The following is a 26,074-nucleotide window of genomic DNA, read 5'->3' as shown; positions in this document are numbered from 1 at the left end:
GTGGATGAGTGTATTGCCTAACCATAAACTATTGAAGGCTATGGGACTTGTGCAATTAACTTCAGTGGGAGAAAGGCTGGGTCCATAATTTGCCTTTTACCAAACCCTTTCATTTTGTTCTACATTATTTTTAAGCAAGTCACAAAAGAAAAAGAAAAACTAAAAATCACCATCTAGAAGCATTTCTAATGGAAGTTGGAGCCTGTGGTTGTCTTATCTGTTTTCTGATTGAGCTTGTGAATAGTAATTCACTGGAGGAAATGTATTTTTTAAGAATAAGCTGTTTTCCTGCATCAAGACCCTACCAAGAAAGCTAATTTTTATTTAAATGAAAAATAATTCAATTGTGAAATAATGTATTAAACTGAATATGAATTTGTAACTTGTTTTTCCCTGTTTCCCAAACAAGCCAATGTTGGTTTTATGTATTTTCACTACACTTATATATCAACACACTATTTTGCCCATGGCACAATGCTGGTTTGTCATAAATTGAATCTGCCCTTGAGGAGCATACTTCATTTATAGGCATTTTATTTTTGTCAAAAACATGATGAGTTTCAGTTAATGTTTGTTGCATTTGGGCTCTGTCTTTATTTTTCACTGTATAAACTTAAACCTTGTGTCCACCAGAAAGTTGTACCACTTTAACTATATAGGAACAGCTAATTCTCTTTAGTGTGGATGCAGTCACTGTAGTCAGGACTGCTAGCACCACTTATCATTAAGGTTTCCTGACACTTCCCATCATAAGACCCTGTTTTCAGTTACTTATAGTGTTGCCAAAAATAAATGTTTGGAGTAAATTTGCCATGGGGTGTGTTTACCTCAGCTTGGACTTTCTGGGGAAAACTTGAGCCAAAAGTTTTCAGCTATTTCTGACAATGAGGTAAGCGGGGTATTTTACACAGTGTGAAAAAAGATCTGCAATCCATTTTTAAGCGAAGAAAAAAAAATGTTCCCAGTATCCCTGTTCTTTGGAACAGGGACTTGAAACTTGTTGGGGGTGTTCTCTGTGTCAGAGAACATGCATTTTACCATCCCTATGAAATTCTACACTAGTCTGGCCAAATTATAAGCCTTTGAAAAATGGCAGTCCATGCATGCTGAGTAGAGACATCTTAGATTCCAGCAGCTAAGCTCACTGAAGATTCCATCTGCACTGTGCATGCTCCATCACAGGCACTTTCCAGCAGTTGCAGCTCTTGTCTGCTGTGAGCTGTGCCAGGTCCACGTCTGGGCACTTAAACTAAGAACAGGGAGCCTGGCTCTCCTGTACTTTCAGTGGCTCCCATGTTGGGCAAGCAGGTGAAGGTGGGTGGAGGTAAAAGTGGGGGAAAGAATGAAGATCGGATCAGGAACTAGCACACTGGGAATGTCTGGGCGAGGGAACTGGGCGGTAAGGTGGCGTGGCTGGGGCTGGCTAGGCCAAGAGAATGGGTCTAGAGTGAGAAACAGAGGAAAACAGGTCTGGGGCAGAGGCAGATTGAAAGGGAAGAGATGAAGCTTGAGGTGAATGGGCAGGAGAGTCTATTGCTGCTTAAGAATACTGCTTCAGGGACTGGAATGGCACCTGAGGTCCCTGAGGCTATGTCGACACTGCAGGTTTTTTCAACATTACTTATTTCAACGTTCTAATGTCTAAATAAGTAACATTGGAAAATCACATTCACACAGCCACAGCATTGGGAAACAGAGCATTCTCTTTTACAGCCACAGCATTGCAAAAGGAACCTCCACATGAGCCAATAATAGCTTTGCTTTGTTCACACGCATTCCTTTTCTGCCTTGCAAGAGGGATGGGGTATCATGGTCATTTACAGAGTTGGGTAATGGAAGGAAAAGTCCTCTTATCTCAAATTATCCTGCTTGACTGTGAGAATGTTTTGGGGTTTTTTTTGTTTGTTTTTTTGTTTGTCTTAAGAAAAAAGGGGGTTTCCAAACAAAAAAAGAAACTGTGTAAACAAGCCCTGAGACTCACCATTCCTCTGCTGCCAGAAAATAATGCAGAAATCTACCATCAAAGTTGCTCATCCTTCTCTAGTGCTGGTTCACTTGGAGGATAACAACCTACTAGCGTTACATTGTTAGCTCAAGTGGCAGAGGTCCGTGTAGTGGGGCTAAAGGTTCCAACCATGTTGATTATGCATGTGGGTGTCAGGATGACAGCATGCAATGGAATTTCTTTATTTTTGTGTACATTTAAAAAAGCCTAGAAAATTATGTGCAAAAATAGGTTAATAGTTAGGAAATGACAGAATTCATGTTGCTTGTGGAAACCCTGTAGAAGAAATATTACATTATCATGTAATCAATGATTGTATCACAATGTATATCAGGTTAGACTGATTTAAATCAAGACAATTTAAATAATTGATTTATATCATGATGAAAATAACCAAGAAAAAAATCATTGATTTCAATCATTTCCCACTGATACATCTTCACGTATTTCTTAAGCAATGGTGCAAATCTGATCACTAAAACATGTTAATTTATGTCAGTATGGCATTCTGCAACATCTAAGAGAGTATTTTGTGTAATTTTTTTAGATAACTTAATTTTTATTAATTTAGGATATCATAAATAATATTCATTACCTGTATCAAACTGCTGATGCAGCAGTAGCACATTGAGAATGGTAACAACTAAATCACACACATAAACACAATAGCATTTACATTTTATTAAACTAAATCTTAAATGCTACATAAATGTTTCACATTTGCTCTCATCTTTCCCACTGTCACTGTCATTTTGCTATATTAACTGAAACAGAAATGTAAGTTTTCCTGCTTTTTCAACTCCCAGTTGATACCTTAGATGAAAATATTATCTCTACCCACAGAAGAAACTACTGCTGTGAAAATTTGACTTAGAAACTGAAGGAGCTCTGTTTCAAGGTGCCTGGATAATGATTCCCTCCAATTCAGGGGAGTGGCTTTGTTCAAATCACCATCAGTAAACATGTAGGCTACAGGTACACTAGAGTTTTGTACATAAAACTAGGGTTTGTAGAGAAAACTTATGGAGCAGCTACACGCAGAGTGCAGACACTGTCGACAAAAAAGCTGTGTAAATGCTCCAGCGGGCCCTTTTGTCAAAAGAGTGGATCAAAAATGGATCCGCTTTAATCTGTAGACGCGATCTGTCAACAGAAGTTTTGTTGGAACATCTCTTCTGACAGTAACTTCTGTAGACAGATTGCTGTATTGTAACAGTAGCTGTATTGATTACGTGGTTTCACTCCAGCTCTGAAATGTATTATGACTGACATAACTGAGGAGTGATTTCCAGATGTTCATGCCATAGCAGCTGCATCTTCAGAAGTTAAACATCCACCTTTAACTCTGGGTTTAAGAATGTTCACAAGAAAAAGAGGTAAAGTTAGTGCTTGAGCCATTTGCTTCTTTATAGCCTGTAGTTTAACTTTCTTGGGAGATGTTTCTTTCATCAGGGTCTCTTGCAGTGGCTTCCCAAATTTCAGCAGCAGCAATGCAGCAGCAATTTCTCTGAAATTTGTTTGAGGCTATGGATAGTAGGTGTCAGTACTGTATACCGAACATATCCTCTATGTTCCTCTTTATTCCATTGTCCGATTCTTTGGATGAGAGAGTTCTGGCTATTTAATCATGGCTCTCTTTGCAGAGTTTTATGAGAATAGGCCAATTCTTAATACATTGTCCAAACAAATGAACCAGAAAATTCCATCAAACATTTTGGGAGAGAATTAGTTTGGATCCTTCTGCTCTTTCAGCGAAGTGAGGCAAAATGGTTGTTTTAGAAATATTTTGTGAGTTCAACATTTTCTTTTATTTGTACTGAAGTCTTTGGCTAAGAGAAACATTAAATGGACACTGCAGCCCTATGTTGTCAAGGAGCATACTTCTGTTTCTTCCTCTAAGTATCTTCTCATCTTTGCCACATTCACAACGTTGCCTGTGACAAAACTGTGCATGTCACAGTTATGTGAAGTTTCCTTGGTTCTCATCTGCAACACTTTTTATGCCAGTCCTGAACCTCTCGTTATGCCATGTGCACTATGGACTAGCGTCAGAATAAATCATCCTTTTACTATGAGGGCTTTTTCATTAGCCTTCTGCCCCAGCCAAGGAAGAAAAAATATAAGGCAACTGTATATCTCAAAACTCAGCAAAAAATCCATTATTTACCATTATAAATGCCTTCTTATTAAATGTAGCTAGTTAGGACATTTATGAACACAACAATATGTAAATGCAGCTTTCTAGAATAGAGCTACCTTTACAAGAAGTATCAGGGCAGTTAATGAAGTACAATATTTTTCGTTTCTGCTAATTTACTTCTGTTGTGCAGACTCTCCTGGCTCCTTCGCATTTTATGCAGCTCTCTGTATGCAGAGTGTCAGTCGTCTGCTTGGATGCTCCAGTAATAATGGTTAACCGATCACAGAGTGAGAGCCCCATTTACAGCTTACTTATTATTTTGTTTTCTAATGCCATGTTTCAATTGGTGTTGTCTGCTTAAACAAAGATTTCTGGAGTCTATCCAGCTGAATAAGAAAAATAACATAGAAGACACCTAAATCAAAACAAAGATCATGAATGTTAATGGTCCGTATGCTTCTATTTCTTTTTTGAATCCACTTTCAAAGCCACTCTAAAAACACTGGGGAGAATTTCTAATCCCAAGGCAATTTATAATGAAACAAGTCTGAAAGGTATTGTTATATGGCTTCACTATCAGAAGAATACTAATATCCTTCTCAGCAACAGATAGCTTGAGGTGAGGATATAAAATGGAAATGCTGCATGTTGTTGGCATCAAATAGTCTCTCAGCTGTTGGAGGGAGAAAAATAGAAATAGGTTGTGTTCTTTTGGTTCACCCTTTCAGGGCCCATGAGGAAAGCTGATGATGTGTCTGGACAAAAGAAAATCAATAGTGTACCACTTTTGGTATCTACTGAATGTTAGGTAGTTAATAATTTAAAAAATAGAGCTTGCTACACTTTTTGTGAGGATTACCCAGTTGTCAGAAAACCTACCAGATTCAGTTGTTTGCTATGCTTATGCTCTGTCTTCCTGTAGCTATGCACATTAAAACTGCCATTGCGGAAAAGGCTTTTCACTATCACTGATGTGAATCTCTTCAAAGACTAGACTCTTTAGAACAGTGAGGGGCAACCTAAGTTAGCGAGTGGGGCACATGAGTGGCTCTCCTCGTAGTGATCCTCAGGTTTGTTGTAACCAAGACAATCTCCTGGGATAGTATAGTTTTGCTAACTGTGCTTGCGTACCTAGAATTTGTGAGATATGCGGATTGAACCACAACCGCACTTTGATTGGATGCAGAAGGAGTGCGTGGCTGCCACAGTCCCTATTGTGTATAATCAGTACACAACCCACATGCCTTGTGTCACTTTTGTAATACCAGTAGGGAAAAAAAAACTATGCTGGTGGAAACAGCAAAATCCTGAAACCCTGAACATGGGCAACAGTCTACAAACTGTCTCATGCGTCACCCAGAGAATCCCAGTGGAGCGCAGGTTGGCCACCACCGCTTTAGGAAAACAGGGAAACTGTTTGTTGAATAATAAGACGCTTGATGTTGTCAAATTCATCATTGGATTAATATTAGTTAACCAATTCTAATAATAACTAATGAAATAAAATCAGAGGAAGAAATCCTAGCAGGAACGTCTGTGCCTTCTCAAGGACTGGAGCAGAACTGCAGCACTGGAGCTGCTCTAATGGAGCTAGCTGAAATTTTTCATCCTAAACATGTTTTTCACCAAAAGGCACACATTTGCAACTGAATCGTTTGTGTGAAAAAAGAAAACCTCTGACAAAGTCACAGTGTTCCACTGTGACATTTTCTAATGCAAACATTTCCATTTTTCAGCTTCAATGAGTTTTCATTTTGAAATTTCATTCAGAGTTATTTAAAAAAAAATCAAAAATGGTAAATTCTTGTGCTCCATTAAGTATTGCTTCTGGCTTCTGCCCGGCAGCGTGAGGGGCTTCAGCAGGGCCAGGGTTAAAGCCCTGAAAACACCCTTCCCTGCAAGGCTGGAGCAACAAACACCAGCAGGCACTCCCCAGCTCTTGAACATTTGGCGACTGTCATATGCAGCTTGGATGGTTGGTGCTACCCTTGATCTATAGTAGGATACACCACAGCTCTGTCCTCTTCTGTCTTCACGCACATCCCTATTTCTGGACTGGCAAGAAGTCAGTCATACAGCAGTCCAGATTATCTAACTGTTGTGTTTGTGCCAGGAGAATCCCCCTCTGCGACCCCTGTAGGATGACGGTTTGGGAGAGGGAGTGCAAATCCCACACCTAATATCTGGCTCAGTTCAGAAGGTGCATTTGGAGTTTCATGTTTATTTTGGATGTGCAAGTCCCTCTGTGATCAGCGTCTTTCCTTCTGAGGTATTTAACCTGTTGTCCACCTAAGTGTAAATAAAACCAGTGCTTTTTTTGTGCCGGTACTGAGTACCAGCAGCACCTCAGCAGCCCCAGCTGTGGGATCCCTGGCCAGAGTGCAGGGGTCCGGCTGGGACATGGAACCCCAGCCACAGGAACCCCACAGTGGGGGAAAGCCAGCTGAGTACTGGCTCCTCCTTTTTTTTTTTTTTAAACAAAAAAAAAGCACTGAATAAAACCATCACTAGTTAGCAAGACTGGCTTACCTCTCTCTCCTCCAACCCAACTATGTGACTAAACTTCACTGCCCCCATGTGATGGGCCTCTCCATTGCCAACACTTTACTGCATCTGAGACTCAGAGTGGGATCCCAGCTTTACCAAAACTCTGCCAGTGCCAGCTTGATGTTGCTCTGTAACCTTCATGCCAGTGCCCAGTCTGTGCAGCTGGCCTGGTTTGCATGGTTGCCTATCGGGCAGGGGCAAACCCCTTCCTTCCCCAGCTTCATGGGGGCTCCATAGGCTGCTCCATGGAGGAGGCCATCCCTGACTAACAGTGCTTCACTGGCGCTGAGGCAGTAGAAGAGTACAACAGAAGCACCATGGTCTGGTCGGCACAGTAATTAAAAACAGGAACTGATACTCAGGCTGTGTCTACACTAGAGGGCTTTGGGAACAAAACTGGCATTTTGTCGACAAAACCCAGGGAGCGTCCACATTTCCAAGGCATTCTGACACAGTCAATTGATAGAATGCAGCAGTTTTGTTGACATTCTGCTCCCGCTCCCCACAAGGAAGAACACCTCTTGTCAACAGAAAGCTGTGACAGAAAGCTGGTCTGGACATTCTGGGGCGGGGGGCTTCTGTTGACAGAAAAGTTCTCTAGGGTGTGCTGTCCACAGCAATCAGTGCTCTATGGTGACTGCCTCTGGCCCTTCTTAAAGCTGCAGGGAGCCCGGGAAGCCCTGTGGCAGGAAGCTGAGAGCATGGAAGCAGCAGAGGTACCATCTCTGGTTCCCCACGCCCACACAACCACTCCTGTCTCAAGAGCCGTCCCAGATGGTAGATAGTCAGATACCCCAAGACTCCCCAGGCCCTCAAGGGAGCAGACCAAGGGGTCTCAGGAGCCACCCTGGGGTATGAAGAGGACTGGGGCCAAGGTGCAGGCCCTCCTGGACCTGTGGGGCAAGAAGGAGCTACTCTGGGACCCCAAGATAAAGAACCATAATGTCCCCACCTACGTCTGGATGGCCACCACCCTGGCAGAACGGGGCCACCCCTCCCCCCACCACATGGAGCAGGTCCAGGTGAAAGTTAAAGAGCTCTGGCAGGGGCATGTGCCAACCTTGGATGCTGATCGACGTTCTGAGGCAAGACCCACCTCCTGTCCCTACTACGACAAGTTGCGCCACATCCTTGGGGGGAGACGTTACCCCCTCGCCTCAACATTGATACAGCGCTCGAGGCCCCTCCCCACCACAGCTGCAGCATCACCACCAGGAGGAGGAGGCCTCTGAGGCCCAACCCAAAACCAGAACTGGAGGCAGACATGGTCTCGGAGGACCCTGGCCATCACCTTGGAGCCAGTCCCCACTAGCCAGGCCACTTCCCGGGTGTCCTCAGAGCTGGGTGAGGGTCCCTCCAGTGAGTACCCCATGCCTCACACATCCCAGAGCGTGGGAGGTGGGCGAGATGGGGCAGGCTGCAAGCGTCATCTAGCTGGCTTAGGCAGGACTTCACACTGTGGTCTTGGCACATGGAACCATGTGCAAGAAGTGTGCACCACCCGAACCCAGCAGGCATCCCCCAGCACAGGCACCAGCCTGCTGCCAGCCTCACAGGGTACTGGACAAGCCCCGGGAGGGCCCTACCAGCACCTGCAGTGGCTGGAAGTGGGCTAGCCACAAGAGTGATGGCCTGACCCAAGACATACCAAGCAGTGTGGCCCCCAGCATGCAGCCATGAGGCAGTACCCACTCCCATGAACAGTGCCTTGAGCCACAGCTGTGTTTGGGGACCCTGGGGATGACCAGGCTGCTCCTGGCTTACGTGTCAGCCATGAGAGGACCCCTCCGTGGCCAGACACCCCCTTTGACCACTAGCCCATTCCCTGGGGGTGGGAGGCTGCAGCATTCAGCATGGTCCCAGGGGCACTTTGGAGTCCCCGTGTGGCAGGGCTCACTGTGCAGGCCACATAAGGCTTTGCTCCTGCGACATGCCCATCCCTGGAACTAGGGAAGTGTTGGCAGCTCACTGCGGGGGAAGGGCCTCGGGCTGTGTCACCCCTCCTTGTCTCCCATACAGCTGGATCCACACTGCCTGAGGGCTGGATCAGCCCCACCCACCTGCCAGGTGTAGCCAGTCCCACTCCATCACCAGCATGGGCCTGCAGCTGGAGGAGTCATTGCCACATCCAGGAGGATGTCCAGATGGTTCACAATGCTACCCCCTGGAGTGGCAGCTGAGGGACAACTAAGAGTGCCCCCTTCCATCCCCACCAGCCATAGTGCCTGGTGTCCTGGACCTACTGAAATGGCTGAGGGCCATAGCTGTACCCTGTGCTCTCCAGGACCCTCTGCTTCTCCTGCCCACCCAGACGCAGCCCCACCACCTCCATACCTCCCCACTGGTCCTGGCCAAAAGCCAACCCCTCCAGGGACCCCAAACCCATGGTGGGAGGGGATTCCAAGTCCGGCACTGCTCAGGGGTCCTGCTCCCCCTTGGGTTTGTAGCCCTCCATGATCTGAAGGCCCCCCCACCACTCCCTGTCCCTGGCGACTTTCCAAGTTCTGATGTCCCCCACTTCCCAAGCCCCCTCCCTTTTTTAAATTGCAGCCAGGATTTAGTGAAAAAGTTCCCTGGAAAGACACATTTGCTAATTAGCCTTGATCTGCCACCATGTAGTGTGGCAGGGAGGATTTTGCATTTCTGCATTCACACTCTAGATGGATTTAGCATGCTGGGTTCCCACAATGTTCAGAGCTGGTGCATCCCCAAAGATTAAACTGACACCTTCATTTTCAAAACAAGTTACAAGTTTACCTAATTCATCCTCCCAGTTATGGACAAAGGGAGGAATGGATGAATCCACACATTTTCTACAGAGGTAAACTGAGGTAGAGGTTGTCATTTTTCTCCAGCAGGATTCAGTGTCAGTTTTAGAGTTTGTGTGCTATTATCCCTCTATCATCCATCATGCTGAAAGTTGTATATAAGGTGAGTAGCAGGATGAATGTTGCTAGTGTCATAAATCCTCATTCAGTCTCTGAAGTCTTCACACTTTCCTGTGTTTTCTTCCTCAGCGGGGGTGATGCTGGTTCCTGAAAGGAAAACAGAAGATGGATTTGAGGAGCATTTTGGCCTGAACTACTTGGGACATTTCCTACTGACTAACCTTCTCTTGGAAACCTTGAAACAATCGGGAACACCGAGTCGTAATGCTAGAATCATCACCGTCTCATCAGCCACGCATTATGTAGGCATATTGCACCTTAATGACTTACAAACCAGGTACAATATTTTTTGTTTGTTTTCACTGGACGGCCATAAGACAGCATAGCTTACAGTCCATGTAGATTGCTATTCAGTGCCAGCACTGATTTTCCTTGAGAGATTTAAACAATTGCTGATACTGTTAACTTTCCTAATGCTGTGGTAACTTTTGCTTTGTGCGACCCTTTCAATCACAGGCAGGAAGGAAAGGAAAACAGCATACAAATACGTTGGCAAATTGAGTCTGTTTTATATCGGGCCTTAAAAACCTGCAGAACCATTTTGTCTGTCATATGCTTATGATGAATGTGGTATAATAGCGTCAGGCTGACTCCAAAATCAGGACATGGAGGAGTCTAGGTAAAGGGAGCTTTGTAAAATGGTATAGGTGTATGTTAATGGATTCTGGACCCAAGTAATTGTGCTGCAGTCAGAGGCACAGGCAGACATTGGCCTGGAGCCCCACTGTAATTCCCCTCCAGCGCAACACACCACTCTTGGGGCATGCCAGAGATATTCTTAGCCTACAGGGTTTCGCGCTTTTGGAGTACTGAAACTGCCATCTGCCAAAGCCAGCCTCTCCTGGCTGGCTGGCTGTCTTTTAGCTTCTTTCCCACCCACCCACTGTCTGCCTCTTCTTCTTCCTTGGCAGCTCCACCAGCTGGCACGCAGCTCTTTTGTAACTAGCCAGAATCATTCCACATAAGCTTCCCTGCAGAAGTCTTGCCAGCTGGCTGCCACTGCATCATGTTGCAGATGGCGTTCTTCATGCTCAGGTATCATAAGCCAGCCCCCAACTACTTCTGCATCTCTGAGCTCCACAGCTAACCTGCTACATCAAACTACTACGTCTTTTGTCCACCCTGTCTATTTGCCTTAAGGGTACACCTACAGCTGCCCCCTCTCTTTTCACTGTCCTCCAGTTACACAGTAGTCCCCTCCACACACTGTCCCAATTTTCCCTGTTCTGCTTGCAGCCTCACTGGCCAGCCTCTGTGACTGACTGCAACCATTCACCCAAACCCAACCCTTCTGGCCATGCGCCTTTGCCCATCTCTTGGCTTTGTTATTTCCATGTTTTCTGAATTTTCCAAAAATGCTGGTTGACTAAAGGTTCAACAGAATCTGGAAGTATGTTCCTGCCTTTTTTAAAAGCCGGGCCGAGGAGCTTCAGAGCATTTTTCCAAATAGCAAACAACTTAGTGATGCAGTGCAGTTTGTATCATAAGCAATAGACTAAAGGTTGTTTCATTTAATTGTGTTTCCCAGCATGATTTGCTAATTCAAATGGATTTATCCTTGCAGTCAAAGTCATAGAGTTTCAGCTGGTTTCATATTGAAACAAAGCATTCCACATAATTTCCATACCAACTCATATCTCTGTCCCCATGGCCCTTAACAAGGGCCTCAGGAAACATTCTGAGGTACCCTCTCTGAGCTTCGATTCTAGAATGAAACCCAAAGCCAGAAGGCTTTTGTCTTTTATGGAGCATATTTCACATGTGAAGACCACATTAAACATGTCAAGACTCCCTATCTGATTTCTGATTTTATTCTAAGCTGTTCATTTCATCACAAGCACGTTGCATAATCTCTGTAGAGCAGTTGTGATTTCATCTCTCACTTGTAAAACAACCACAGGAAATTATCCTTGCACTTCACTTAAGGTACACGTTTGTTGTCTGCAATCTGCATGCACTGCATGACACCATTTAATGCTGCTCTGCTATGTCTCCAGACAGCAGCCTCCTTTACTACACAGGAAGCTTGTACAGTGCCCTTCTGGTATTTTACCAGTAGCTCATGGTTATGAACTGTTTTCAGGGAGATGTAAATGTTTAATTTAGAAAAGCTGTGACTTAATGTGCATAGAAAAACATCTTGCAGTACAAATGTCAGTGAGTTTTAGTATGCAGTCTTGGGGTGGGACAGATGTAAACGAGGACAGAATCTGGCCAATTGCCTGCACTTTTAGCCCCACGGGAGTTCTGTTGGAAATAGAGTTATGACTGACCATATACACGCTTCCACAAGTGATTTCAAGAAGTGAATTTGTAATTTGAACTCCAGATCTTTGTCTGTGAAAAGGCAGATCTCTCACCAGAGAAAAGAGGATCTCCACGTTTTCTAAGGTCCACGTGAATAGTTAGTTGCACAAATGGCCCCACTAAAGTCAGGGAACCTACTTGAGTGTCTGTGCGTGTATGAGGGAGAGGTTGCTCACCAGGCAATATGAATAAGGGAGTTCAATAGCCTGGTCCAATGCCAGCATGGAAAACTGTAATGGTATCATTAATATACAGAAATTGACTAACCACATGACTTGAGATGCATTGATTTAGAGTAGACTATAGCAACTTTCACAGCTATAATAAAGAAATTCCTGAATAATCAATATGGCATCATTCATTTTGCTAACTCCTAGTACATATTAAAGATTTCCCCCATTACTTTCTTTTAAAAGTGCTTTTAAAATACCAGTGTAACAGATTATAGCTACTTTTTCTAATGCAATATTATGACCTAAAGCTGCAAAACCAATGGAATCAAGGTTAAAGTAGTAATTTCACCCTTACCTCATCCTTTCCTGCCTACATGTTACAGTAAGATCCATGGCTTTTGGGAGATTTCCTCTCATGGAACCCTTCAACTCCACAGCACTTAACGACCACTGTCTTGGACGTATGGAATGAATCCTCACAGTCTTTTTTAGCAATGCAACGGCCTTGTTTTTTTAAAAAAAGTCTATGTAAGTGTGTTTGTGTGAAGCCCATACAGTTTTATGGTCCTATATATCTCCATCCATTTGGTTTGCTGAACTGCCACATTTCCCAAGAAGCAGCGCCAAATACGTCCTTGTTTTTGCAGTTAAGATGACTGCAAAATTTGTGTGACAATTTTTCATATTACTTTGTGTAATTTTGAGCTGCCCTTGATTGTTTGTGGTTGGTCATGTGATATTGGTTCTGGTTTTCTGATTGGCTGACCATACTCCATTTTCTCAGGAGAGTTGGCAGTTTACTCCAAGGGAGAAGAATGTATTTTGTATGCTCTTTCTGAGACAGTCTGATAGAGATGTTGCTAGGACCAGGAATTAGTGCTTATCGTGCACTCATCCATTCAAAGACACTTCCAGGATTTTGAACTGGTGGTGCCCAACCAAATAACCTCTTAGTAACACTAAGGGAGACCCTTCCCTCTATCGGAGAGACCAGAGAAAGGTGAAAAGCCATCACTACTTCAGTGCACAAACACCAGGGAGCTGGCTAGTGTTAAATTCTCAGCTTCACCAGACTTCCTCTGTGACCTTTTCCATACTCTGTGAACTACTTCTTCGATTTTTTTTCTGTTTCATGAAGCATTCCAATTAAAAAAAAATTGCATGTCATCCTTGTGCAGGGGCCATGGTAGTTGGCTATAGTCTGTTTAATTTGCCCAACACCTCTGTTCTTTTCTCCCGACTGCCCAAAATTCTAAAAATTCTAAAAATAGCTAGCTGCCCTAAGTATGTTGCTCAGATGGGGTCAGACTTGGAATGTCTAGCCCCTCCCACCATAAAGTATGGCTCCTCTCGGTGGAATTTACAGCCCCTGCAGAAATTGCAGGCATACCCAATGAGGTCTTCAGGGGTGAAACACAAAGATGAGGAAGGTAGACTAATACTTCACAGAATAAAATGAAAAACTGCAGAAATATTAATTATAAGAGATTTGTCTCATTGTGATTTCTATTTAATTTGGTAAAAATGATTGTGTGTGTGTCTATGTCTACTATCTAAGTAGATGTACAAAGAGCAGTTTTACTGTATATTTTTATTTCTTCTAAGAAGCTTAAGCATATTCTCTTGATAAGAACAAATGCCTGCTACAGTACATCGGTTTACTCAGTTAAAGCTGACCTTCCCACAACACATTCCAAACTTTCATATCATAGCTGTACAATTTTGTTCAGACATAAATATTTAAATGTTTGATGGATCTAGATAACAACATTTCAGCCTTTATTTTTCAGAATATTTTTATGTGAATGTGAAATAATTTTCTGCTTTCTCTCCTCCATTGTAAACATTGCCACAGTTGTCTTTAATTGAAAAAATGACTTACTGAGCTTTAAAATTAATGTTCTGGTAAAGACATAAATCATAAATTCTGTAAAGTCATCTAAAATACAAGTGGGCTTCTACAGTAAAAGAAAAGTTCCCTCATCTGTCCCCAGAATGCAAGCATTTCTCTGCTACATTCAATTTTAGTTTATGTACACTATTAAAATTTTAACATATGTCAAAGAGCTGTTGAAGGCTTCTATTGAATCCAGTTGGAGAACTGTGCATTTGAGGAATATATAGGTGTATTTAAGATATTCAACTTTAAATTTCTATATTGCGTTCCAATAATGTAATGTCTGATTTTTTTATTCCAGTATAGCAAAACACTTGTGTGCACATTACCTTTATGGATGTCATGACATTAATATCATAAAACTAATACCAGACTTAGATGCAAATCAGGAAAAATTAACTTTTATATTTGGTATGTCATGATCTTCAGTTTCTTATCTCTTAGCAGGAGTTAATGGAACAATGTTTTAAGACAGTATAACAAATGCTATGCTTTAGTGGATATGTATCTGTTACACTAGTATCACTGGTATTACTCCACAGAGAACAGAATGGGTACACGGTGGGTAAGAGCAACTCTTTTCCATGGTAAGAGACAGTGGATACAATAGGCACACTATTTTCTGAAATGGCTTTACAGATCAACAGTACTCTACTGGTTGGCAGCAGTGGCATAAGGGACTCAGATGGGAACAGGAAGTGGAGATGGATTGTCATTCTGGAGAGGTAAAGGGCAGTTTAACTTCTGCCTTTGAGAAGAAGGGGCCATCAAGGCAAAGTGAAGCTCAGAAGCCTCAGAGTTCAGGTTCTGAGTGCTTAGTAAATCTTTAAAGACTCCTCCCAAAGTTTCTCGCTTCTCCTGAGACCTCTCCAGCTGGGTTGTGAGGAGGGCTGTGTAGAATGCTTTCAGAAGAGGCTCTCTCCTTTTCCTTTACTCTTCAAAGGATGATCAGTGGGCACAGTCTCCAGCAAATCCGCGGAACAGCATTTTCTGAGGGTTAAGGAATGAGCTCAACCCATTTCTAACAGCAGGTTTGAAACATTCTTCTGGGTCCAACAACTCTGCAGCTTCTGGAGCTTTCAAACTTTGTATGTCTGAGATGCTCCTAAGGGTATTTAAAAAGAACCAGAAGCCACACCTTACGATCCCAGATGAGCGTGTCTTCTCCCGTTACTTAGAAAATCAGAATCAGCCCCACAAAACAGAAGGAAGGGGAGTGGAACAGTTGGCTATCCTGAATAGCTGAGAGAAGGGACTCCTCTACCCCAAGACCTAGAGTTGCCAGAGAAGACACAGAAGAGTGCCAGCCTCCCACTAGAAAGGATGACATGAGGAAAAGTGAGGGGCTGGGTCCAGTGCCAAGTCAAGGGGGACAAGGTAGGCAGCTGCATATGGGCCTAGCAATTTAAAGGGCTCATGGGTCTGGGCTGCTACTGTTGCTGCTACAGCTGCAGCAGTAGCCAGAGCACTGAATCCTTTAAATCACCTCTAGAGACCTGCATGGTGCAGTCTGGGCAACACAGAGGGCTGGGTGGGGGAGGCTAGTCCCTAGCCCTACATCTTCCACTTGAGGCCCCACCCCTTAGGAAGACCCAGAGCCAATCCCCTCCCATACCTTGTCCAGAGCCCAGTGAAGTCTATTGACAGCCCCTATTGGGCCTGCAAAGGAGCCTTCGCTGAGGGCAGGTTAAGAAGGTAGTTGAAAAAATCAGAGAGCCTTCTCGTTCAACCCTGGAGGAAAGAAAACTTATGGGTCAGAAATTACTCATATTTATTCTTACCTTAAAAGAGTTTAGTTTTAGTGCAGTTAAAAATACCACTGAAAATTTGGTGAGGGTAGAGGGGGAAAATGGGAGTAATTTCTTATCTTACCTAACTCATCTGCATAAAGTTTTGAATTAAAATGAGGAACAGTCCATCACGCCCACATCAATGGTATCTAAGGCTATAAAGAATAACTGGGCCTGTTATATGTTTTAATTGTTCAAATAAATAACTAATAGAGAAAGCTTGTTTGGTTTTTGACTAAATAAATACTTCTTGTAAAAGGTCCTGTTTTCAACCAAAAAAAAAAAATCAAAATTTCACTGAAAGCTGAGATACGTGAAAAATGAGCTATTTTAGCTAAAACCTGTAATATTTTGATTTGGATATGCTACCAGTGTGAATTGTAGTTTGATTGCTTCATGTCCCTATTCTCCTTTGTAGGATAGGCTCCCTGGCCAGACTTCATCTCCCATAATGCATGACCACACCTCCCCAAGAGCTGATTTTGGTTCATCATGGGAGATATAATCCAACTAAGGAGCATAAGAAATTGAGGCACTGGAACTACAGTTTCATGAGATGCTACAACAGAATTTCCAATTCAGACTGTTTTGGTGTTGGAATGACATATTTGGTTTTCAGCTGAAACTTTTCAGTTTTCACATTATGACTGAAAATCAAATTTTCTTCAGATAAAATCCCTGTTTTTGACCATCTGCATACTCAGTTATTTTCCCCTAAAAAGGAACAAGCTATCCTGCCCACACACTCTTCCTCGAGTGTGAGATCTGCAAGCACTATCAAATAGGTGTATTTGTACATGGAGGGCGAAGGGGGAGGGATTTGAGAACACCATGTTGGAAGTAGGACACAGAGATTCTATGTGGTTTCCTTTGAGTACTCTAATATCATAGAATCCTAGGGCTGGAAGGGACCTCAGGAGGTCATCTAGTCCCACCCTCAAAATGTTACCCATCCCGATGGGACTCAAATCCATAATCCCTGGCTCAGGAGGCCCATGCCTGGGGCATTAGGCCACTGGGGCTACTCACATGGAGAGGTTTGGTAACAAGGGAGGAGGGAGTAAGGCACAGATCAGTGATTCCATGGCTAAATTGCCTGGTTGGTCATCATGTTCCATGAAAATGAGCTGAAGAGCATCAGAGGCTACTGAAGCAGCAAAAATATCCAGCAGCAGCAGCCATGGGTTGTCTATGTGGCCTGAGAGAAAGGTCCCTCCTCCCCCGCACAGGTAGCACATCATGTTTCATAACTCAGTCACATGTGCTGTACACTGATTTTCAAAATTTGCCCATTAAACTTTTAAAATATCATTTGGAAGCATTTTTAAGCTTAGGTGAGTTACTCTGCCTAGTTTATACGTACCTGGTCAGTCCTGGCCTTGACTGAAAGTAATTGCACAGTCTATCTCCGCTTTCCACCTTGCCACTGCTTTTGGAAATAATTGGTTTCCATCACAAATAACACAAGGATCGGCTTACTGTGATTCAGTATGACACAGTGTTTGGGAAATTTAAAACCTATTCGATGGGTAGAAGGTGACAACAATTCTTCTTCTCTCCCTCTCCTACGATAGCACTTTTAGAAATGCTGGATACAGACTACCTGAGCTGCACAGCATGGCCCAGCTCCCCTGACACATCTATACATTATAAATGGCATTTTAAAGACTTTGGTCAGGTTGGATTATTGGCTTCGTGCAATTTGAGAAGAATTTTAATGTGCCATAAATAGTTTAAGGTCAAACTTATATGATAGAAAAGACTGCAAGCCAAACAAGCCTCAAATCAAGTATCATTCTGAGTAAGAAGGAAAGGGAAACTTTTTATTTTTCGCTCTTGCTGTCTGCTGAACGTTGCCATTTTAGACTTACTAAATAGAAATCCCTTCTGCACAAGCTACATCCCATTTTCCGTACTTTTATTAATCCCACATCTTTTCTGGCAGCTTGATGGGAGCTTCTGGTGACATGCAGCTTTATATAACTAAGGCCTTCATAAAGGCATGGGATCTGGGAAGTGGATCATCTCTGAGGTCCAAAAATCTCAGGCTTTTGTGTCATCTCCGTACCTGTTTCAGCTGTATTCTTTCCTTCAGATCATCAGTGTCCTGCGGGCAGGGAGGCTTTCATGAGAACGCTTGCGTGTTTTTAAAAACATATTTTCTTCTCTGGCCATTATCTTACCCATTCTGTTCCTAAATTAACTTAATGGGGTTTGGTGACTGTGTAACTTTGGGAGTCCTCAGCTGTAGCCTTTCCCTGATATATAAAAAACAAGCTTTGAAAAAGTAGAGATAATTAAACAGAACAATTCCAGCAGTAATTTAAAGGGCCCTGGGCACTGCCATAATACAGCATCAGTGGCAGGAACCTCCAGGCCATTTTGTATTTTCTTTTGTGCCCACCTGTGGTCAGGCCTGGCCTTGGCAGTACACCAGAGTCGTCTGTATTAAACAAAGGGCTGCTACAGATTACATCCTCTGAGGTGGAAGGAAAACCAGGATCTGGATTGTGACCTTCAAAGTCCTGATTTGCTCCTGTGTTGCCCCTTACAAAGGGTTTGTGGCAAAGCCATGACTAAACATACTATTGACGGCGGGGGGTGGGGGGAGGTGTTGATTCAAACGAATGAGTCCTATTCACATTTCTTCTTGAGCTATTTCAAATGATAACAGATGAGTTCAAATAATTTCTTCTGAGCTTCTGCATTTGTAGAAAATTGGTATTTTGTAAATATCAACTTGTGCCAGTATCTGTATGTGTTTTTTATTTTTTTTTTTTTGAATATGGGCATCCTTTAGTTAGATAGGAAGTAAGTTAAGAGCACACCAGTCACTCATAACTACATTTTTAAAAACGATGATTCTGCTGTCCCTTTGAGGGACCTGGTTTTTTTTGTCAAGTTGCATAAATTTCAGACTACATCTCCTGACTGAGAGAGAGAAAGAAATCTGTCAGTATTTCACTTCGGTACTTTTGGCCATTTTTTCGGTGATGTGTCCTTTTCTGCATGGAGGTGGTGCCCATGCTGGCAGACCCGTTCTGGTTTGCTTTGTTGTTAATATTGTTTATAACATGGTGCCTTAACATTTTCAGGGTGCAGGCTTACCAAAAAAAAAAAGAAGGGGAATTCTCTCTTCATTTGCCACATATTATAAATAACTATGTCAAAGCAACATAAGTCATGGTGCAACTGACTTCAGAGAGCAGGAGATGTTCCAAGACATAATCAGTTAATTCCTTCCTTCCTTTCTACAGGTCAGAACGAGGGCTTAGGCCCCGATGGTTTAAGAAATACTGTCTACCTCTGGCAGTTCAAGAAATCCATTTTAGCACAGGGCTAGGTTCTCAGTGGGTACACATTGATTGTAGCTACATTGATTTCTCAAACCAAGTTAACATCAATATTTTCAAATTCTGGTATCTGAACTTAGAAATCTAGGACTACATTTTAAAAACTAATCTCTAAATTGTGCGTGCAACATTTTCACAAGAAAGTGCAGGCTGAGCCCTCGAAATGCTCATGCAAGCAAAATGGGAAACGGTGCAATTGCATGTGTGGGGTAGACGTACTTGGTAGCAGGACACGTGCAGCACACACCTCTATGATGAACTCTAGGTAATTTGGTGTATCAGTTCCTTTGAATTTAGTTCTATTTCACTGTTGTACATCATGGAATCTTAGAACTGTCGAGCTGGAAGGGACCTCAAAAAGTCATCAAGCCCAACTCCTTGCCCTGAGGCAGGACCATGTAAAAGTAGACCATCCCTGACTGGTGTTTGTCTAACTGGTTTTTAAAAACCTCTGAAGACAGGGATTCCAAAATATCTCTTGGAAGCCTATTCCAGAGCTTAACTACCCTTCCGATTAGAAAGATTTTATAATATGTAACCTAAATCTCCTTGCTACATGTTAACCTGTTGCTTCTTGTGCTACTGCCAATAGACTGTTATCAGGTTCCCCCAACTCCCTTATTTTTTTTTCTTGAGAGTAAACATGCCGAAAAATTATAACCTGACCTCATAGTTCAGGTATTCAGAAACTTTCAGCATTTTTTATTCTCCCCTGGACTGTTTCCAGTTTTCCTACCTATTTGTTTGTTTTCCAGTTATACGACTTTTATTTTCAGTTAGGAATTCTTCCAGATTCTCCCATTCTGCTCTTCCTTAGTTCATGTTTAACTTCATGCTTACCGTCAATGGAAAATGACTACTCAGTCTCTGAGAAGCTGTTGTGAAGAATAAAAATTTCTAACACAGACAAGAAACCTTCCTAAGTATAATGATCGTTATTTTGGATTCTGTTTTTGTCATAAAAAGATAAATGAAATATTAATGACTAATAGCACCTAGGTTCTGCAAAACACCTATGTAGATCTGTTAAAAAAGTTAACAGACTTTTGAAATCCAGCGGGCTTGTCTACACTGCTGCTTAAGTTGATATAAGTTACACTGGTCAGGGATGTGAAAAAGCCACCCCACTGAACAACATGCAAAATCTAAAAATCTGATAGCACTGTCAGTGTTTAAAAATGGTCTTTTACTTTCTCAACTAAGCAACAATGATGTATTACAAAGTTAAAATATTAATAATTAAGAAAGTTCAGTCATTTTAACAGATCGTGCCGGCTTTTGTGGTATTCAGCCCAAGGCATTCATTGCAATTATACATGTGGTCTTTTATTAAAAACCCCAGCATCTTACCCATATTGTGTAGCTGTTCCCAGGTTGTGACAGGGGACACCACTATCTGTCTGTACTGCAGTTTGATCATAGTGCCCTGTGCCCTGCAGCCAATTAAATGCACTGAGAATTGAAGGGGCATGATGGGAGAGGGAGAAGGCATCCGGGTTTTGACCTGTATAATGAGACAGTGATTAGGGTCAGAAAATCTGACCCACTGAGGTTAAATATCACTATACATGGTGATCTCAGCACACTCGCATGTTTCTCTGAGTCTTTGCTTCGGCAAGAGGGGCAGGTCTGAGAAATGGCTTTGAGGGAACATTTAGTGTGTTATTCTAACTAGAACTGAGCAAAAAACCTTGCTTTTTGATTCATTGTTAGTTCAAAAATGGTTTGAGTTGAACAGCACATTTCATTTGATCTGAAATTAAAAATTTTGCTTTGGGTGCTTTTTAATAAAATCAAAGGAAATTAAGGGCTAGATTCATAAAACATAGCTGGAGGAAGAGATGATGGCAGTGGTGGGTCTGTCTTAATCTCTCCCGTTGAAGTTGTTCCATTTTGTATGAAACAATTCAATATTCATTGAGCCAGACAGAGAGTGAATGTGATTGACGTTCTAGCCTGGGGATTAAGGCAGTCACCTGTAGTGGGGTGTGTCAGCAAGAATCTGTGCTTGTAGAGAAACAATGCCTTTGCACGATGCTATGGAGACAGCTGTTGGAGATAACCCCTTACAGATGAATTGTAAAACTGACTTCCTGAGTATAATTGATTGGAAATATGCTGTATTTCGCTTAAACAAAACAAGGCAAAAAATTATAAAGAATCCTCGTGACAAAAAATCTGGAACAAAAAATGGGCTGCCATAAAAAACAAAACAAAACAGTTTTTCAATGAAAACTGAAACATTTGCATGGAAAACACTCTTTTTGTGACAATTGTTGAGTCAAAAACTACATTTTTTGTTGAAAAACAATATAAAACAGAAAAGTGTCATCTAATCCACATCAGTTGCCATCACTGGGGATTTTAAAGCATTTTCATAACAGTAATGGTGCTTCTCGTTCAGGTGGCTTTGACTAAATTTCAGAGTGTCTAATTTGATTATGTCTACCTTAATTTCTTTTGTAGTTTCAGTTGAGTAAGTGTTTCTTGCTTTCTACTACTCTGTAGTATAAGTGTTGCAGAATGCCCCCTAGACAGGGTTTCTTTTCACTGGTGGGAGAAATAATCATTGTTTATGCAGATGCTCCGGAAAGCATATTGAAATTCTTCTGGATGCAGAACCTCAAAATTTGGTCAATTTCCTTGAACAGTTTTGTACAAGGTGCTACAGAGAAAGAACATAGGGAAAGTGAAGTGAGTGCACAAAAGAGCAGTAGGATAGTGAAAGGTTTGCATTGAAATTATTAGGCTATTGATCTAAATTCAGGGAATCATATAGATATTGCACTACCTGGATTATATAAGATATAATTAAGGTAGGTGAACATGTGTGAGGAGGGAAAGGAATTTCATTAGTTAGCAAAAATAAGACACGAACTAATGGAATTAATGGAAATAATAGGGTTTTCAGGACTTGTGTTGAATATTTTATTAATATTTAATTAAAGTCCCTTTAATTACGGATGTTTTCACCTCATTACCATTTGATTAGAGAAAACTAATTCAGTGTGTTTTCATTACTTTTATTCAAGACCATAAACACCTATTAGGTAACTAATTTCTTATACTTCTGTGAAGTTCTTAACAAAATGAAAATTAGACTGAGGTTACAAAGTTTTTCGAATCAAGCAGTTAACAATGTTACATGTTAAAATTGGTTAACTAAAAATAAAACAATTTGAGAACGTTAATTGCTCAGACCATTGCCTGAGCACAATCAGAAATCAAATCACAAAATTAACACAGTAGACCTCTGAGATAAGCTCACTTGAGTTGTGCGTGTCTCTGGTTAACGCAACTTTGAGTTGTGGGAAAACAGACCAGTGCAGCCTCATTGGTCTGGATCCCAGCCCCTGTCAGGGGCAGCTGCCATCCCAGACAGGAGAGGTTTCCCCACTCTCGTCAGTGGTGGCAGCAGAGATGCCGCCACTGACAGAAGCAGATGATGCCCCTGACAGGGTTGGAGAAGCTTCTCGTAAGGAGTGGCAGCCTGACTCTCACCACCCCTGACAGCAGTGGTTTCCCCTATCTGGAGCAGAGAGAGTCAGGCTGCCACCCCTGACAAGAGGTTTCTCCACTCCTGTTAAGGGTGGCGAGAGTTAGGCTGCCGCCATGGACAGCAGCGGTTTCCTGGCTCCTGTCGGGGCGGTAGCCTGACTCTTGGCTGCTGCTACTGACAGGAGCGGGGAAACTGACCAGCGTTGCTGCCCTGGTCAGTTTCCCAGCTCTACAAGTGCCAGAGGAGCTGGGAGTCAGGCTGCTGCCTGATTCCTGGCTTCTCTCAACTCACTGGAGCCAGAAAATGGACCAGGGCTGCTGTCCTGGTTAGTGTCCCTGCTCTGAGAGTAGAGGGGAGCTGTTAAAATATTAACAGAAAATAAGGTGATATTTTGAGTATTTTCCATAAACTGTGTTTCCAGAGACATGCGTACAGTATAACTGCATTACACTGATTAACTTGTAGTCACTTTTATTCCAATTCAGTAACACTTAAAGTGACTATTAGTCATTATTAAAATGCCCTAGTCGACTCCTACACCCAGCTGAAATCTTTTAAACAGTTGAACATAAGAACAGCCATACTGGGTCAGACCATAGGTCCATCAAGCCTAGTATCCTGTCTTCCGACAGCAGCCAATGCCAGGTGCCCCATAGGGAATGAACAGACCAGGAAATCATCAAGTGATCAATTCCCTGTCACCCATTTCTAGCCTCTTGCAAACAGAGGCTTGGGACACTGTCCATGTCTACCCTGGCCAAAAGCCATTGATGGACCTATCCTTTGTGAATGTATCTAGTTCTTTTTTAAGCTCTATTATAGTCTTGGTCTTCACAACATTCTCTGGCAAGGTGTTCCACAGGTTAACTGTGCATTGTGTGAAAAAATATTTCCTTTCGCTTGTTTTAAACCTGCAGCCTATTAATTGCATTTGGTAACCCCCTAGTTCTTGTGTTGTGAGAAGGAGTAAAAAACCAATACTTATTTATTTTCTTCACACCAGTCATGATTTTATATACCTCTGTCATATCTCCCCTTAACTGTCTTTTTTTCAAGCTAAAAGTCCCAGACATATTAATCTCTCCTCGTATGGCAGACGTTCCATACCCTTAATTATTTTTGTTGCCCTTTTATGAACCTTTTCTAATTCCAATATATCTTTTTGGAGATGGGGTGACCACATCTGTACACAGTATTCCAGATGTGGCTGTACCATGGATTTATATGAAGGAAATATGACATTTTCCATCTTATTATCTATTCCTTTCTTATTGATTCCCAACATTTTGTTAGCTTTTTTGACTCCTGCTGCACACTGAGTAGATGTCTTCAGAGAACTATCCACAATGACTCCAAAATCTCTTTCTTGAGTGGTAACAGCTAATTTAGACCCCATCATTTTATATGTGTAGTTGGGATTATATTTTCCAAAGTGCATTACTTTGCATTTATCAATACTGAATTTCATCTGCCATATTGTTGCCCAATCACCCAATTTATTAAGATCCTTTTGTAACTCTTCACAGTCTGCTTGGGACTTAACTACTTTGAGTAGTTTTGTGTCATCTGCAAATTTTGCCACCTCACTGTTTATCCCTTTTTCCAGATCATTTATAAATATGTTGAATAGGACTGGTCCCAGTACAGACCCATGGGGGACACCACTCTTTACCTCTCCCCATTCTAAACACTGACCATTTATTCCTACCCTTTGTTTCCAATCCTTCAACCAGTTACCAGTCCAAGAGGGTACCTTCCCTCTTATCCCATGACAGCTAACTTGGCTTTATAGCCTTTGGTGAGGGACCTTGTCAAAGGCTTTCTGAAAATCTAAGTACACTATATCCACAGGATCCCCCTTCTCCACATTCTTGTTGACCCTTGCAAAAAATTCTAATAGATTGGTGAGGCATGATTTCCCTTAGCAAAAGCTGTGTTGACTCTTCCCCAACAAATTATGTTCATCAGTGTGTCTGACAATTCTGTTCTTTACTAGAGTTTCAACCAGTTTTCCTAGTACTGAAATCAGACTGACTGTCCTGTAGTTGTCAGGATCACCACTGGAGCCCTTTCCTCCATCTGGTCCTGGTGACTTGTAATTGTTTACTTTATTAATTAGTTCCAAAACCTCTTCTAATAACACCTCAATTTGAGACAGTTAATCAGATTTGTTACCTGAAAAGAATTGCTCAGGTTTGGGAATGTCCCTCCCAACCTCAGCCATGAAGACTGATGCAAAGAAATCTTTTATTTTCTCTGCAATGGCCTTATCATCCTTGAGTGCTTCTTTAGCACTTCGATCATCCAGTGGCCCTACTGGTTGTTTAGCAGGCTTCTTGCTTCTGATGTACTTACCAATTTCGTTGCTGTTACTTTTTGACTCTCTGGCTAGCTGTTCTTCAAATTCTTTTTTGGTCTTCCTAATTATATTTTTACACTTCACTTGGCAGAGTTCATGTTCCTTTCAATTTTCCTCACTAGGATTTAACTCCCATTTTTTAAAGGATGCCTTTTTGTCTCTCACTGCCTGTTCTACTTTATAGTTTAACCACTGTGGCACTTTTTTGTTCTGTTACTTAGACTTAGGTCCGCCTATGCATCTGGGCACATTGGGCAACAAGTGCTCACCAGCGATTTCGGTCAGCTGCAAATAATTCCGCCTCCTCCCATGATATACCAATGTTTAATGTCTTCCTTAAATGTGGTGCACCAGGTCTTGAGTGGCCTGCCTCTCTTTCTTCCTCCCTCTGCCAGTGCCCATCTCATTGCAGTCTTTGGGTGCAGTTGATCTGGCAGACGCAGAATGTGTCCAGCAAACCACACTCTGTGCTCTGTCACGATATCCTGCGGTGCCTGTGACCTGCATCTTTGTAGTATCTCCTCATTGGTAACGCTATCATGGTAGGTGACACCCAGGATCTTTCGTAAGCAATGCTGGTGGAATACATTGAGCTTGCGTGCTACTCTTGATGTTATTTTCAACGTTCACTAGCGTAAATGGCGACTGGCATGACAAGGGTGTTATACAGTCGAATTTTTGTTGCAGTGTCGATTGTTGGTGCAGACCAAATGGGGCGCAGTCTTTGGAACACTGCTGACACCTTACCGATTCCTCAGTTAACATCTGCCTTGACACCTCCTTTGTTAGACAGAGTGCTGCCAAGATAGGTGAATCGCTGTACTTCTTCTATGGGTTGGCGTCCGACCACTAGTGGTGTGCTTGTCTGGGTGTTCCCAACCCACATCAACTTTGTTTTATCACTATTTATCCTCAGCCCAATTTTGCTGGCTTCTGGCTTCCAAATTTGTCATCATGCCTTGCAAGCATTCACTCATATCTGCTAGCAGTGCAATATCGTCTGCAAAGTCCAGATCCGTGAGTCGACGCTGATCTTTCCATGAGATACCTAGATGT

At 42.4% G+C, this 26,074-nt stretch overlaps 1 protein-coding gene across 6 annotated transcripts in view; it reads left to right on the top strand.

Annotated features, from left to right (window-relative positions):
* The window catches only part of ZBED1 (zinc finger BED-type containing 1), a 325,489-nt gene that overhangs the window by 261,472 nt on the left and 37,943 nt on the right, over positions 1-26,074 (top strand). For 5 of the 6 annotated variants that reach the window (XM_074992412.1, XM_074992402.1, XM_074992393.1 and 2 more), the window contains one exon: positions 9,710-9,917. The exons of the other annotated variant lie outside the window; for it this stretch is intronic. In XM_074992412.1, the coding sequence (XP_074848513.1) occupies positions 9,710-9,917 (208 nt within the window). The remainder of the gene's footprint in view (positions 1-9,709; positions 9,918-26,074) is intronic. 6 annotated transcript variants of the gene reach the window in all.

The sequence above is a fragment of the Carettochelys insculpta genome, chromosome 1 (assembly GCF_033958435.1).
Source record: "Carettochelys insculpta isolate YL-2023 chromosome 1, ASM3395843v1, whole genome shotgun sequence".
Taxonomy (NCBI): domain Eukaryota; kingdom Metazoa; phylum Chordata; order Testudines; family Carettochelyidae; genus Carettochelys; species Carettochelys insculpta.
Note: the sequence above shows the minus strand (reverse complement) of the source record. Positions and strands in the feature narration are given on the sequence as shown.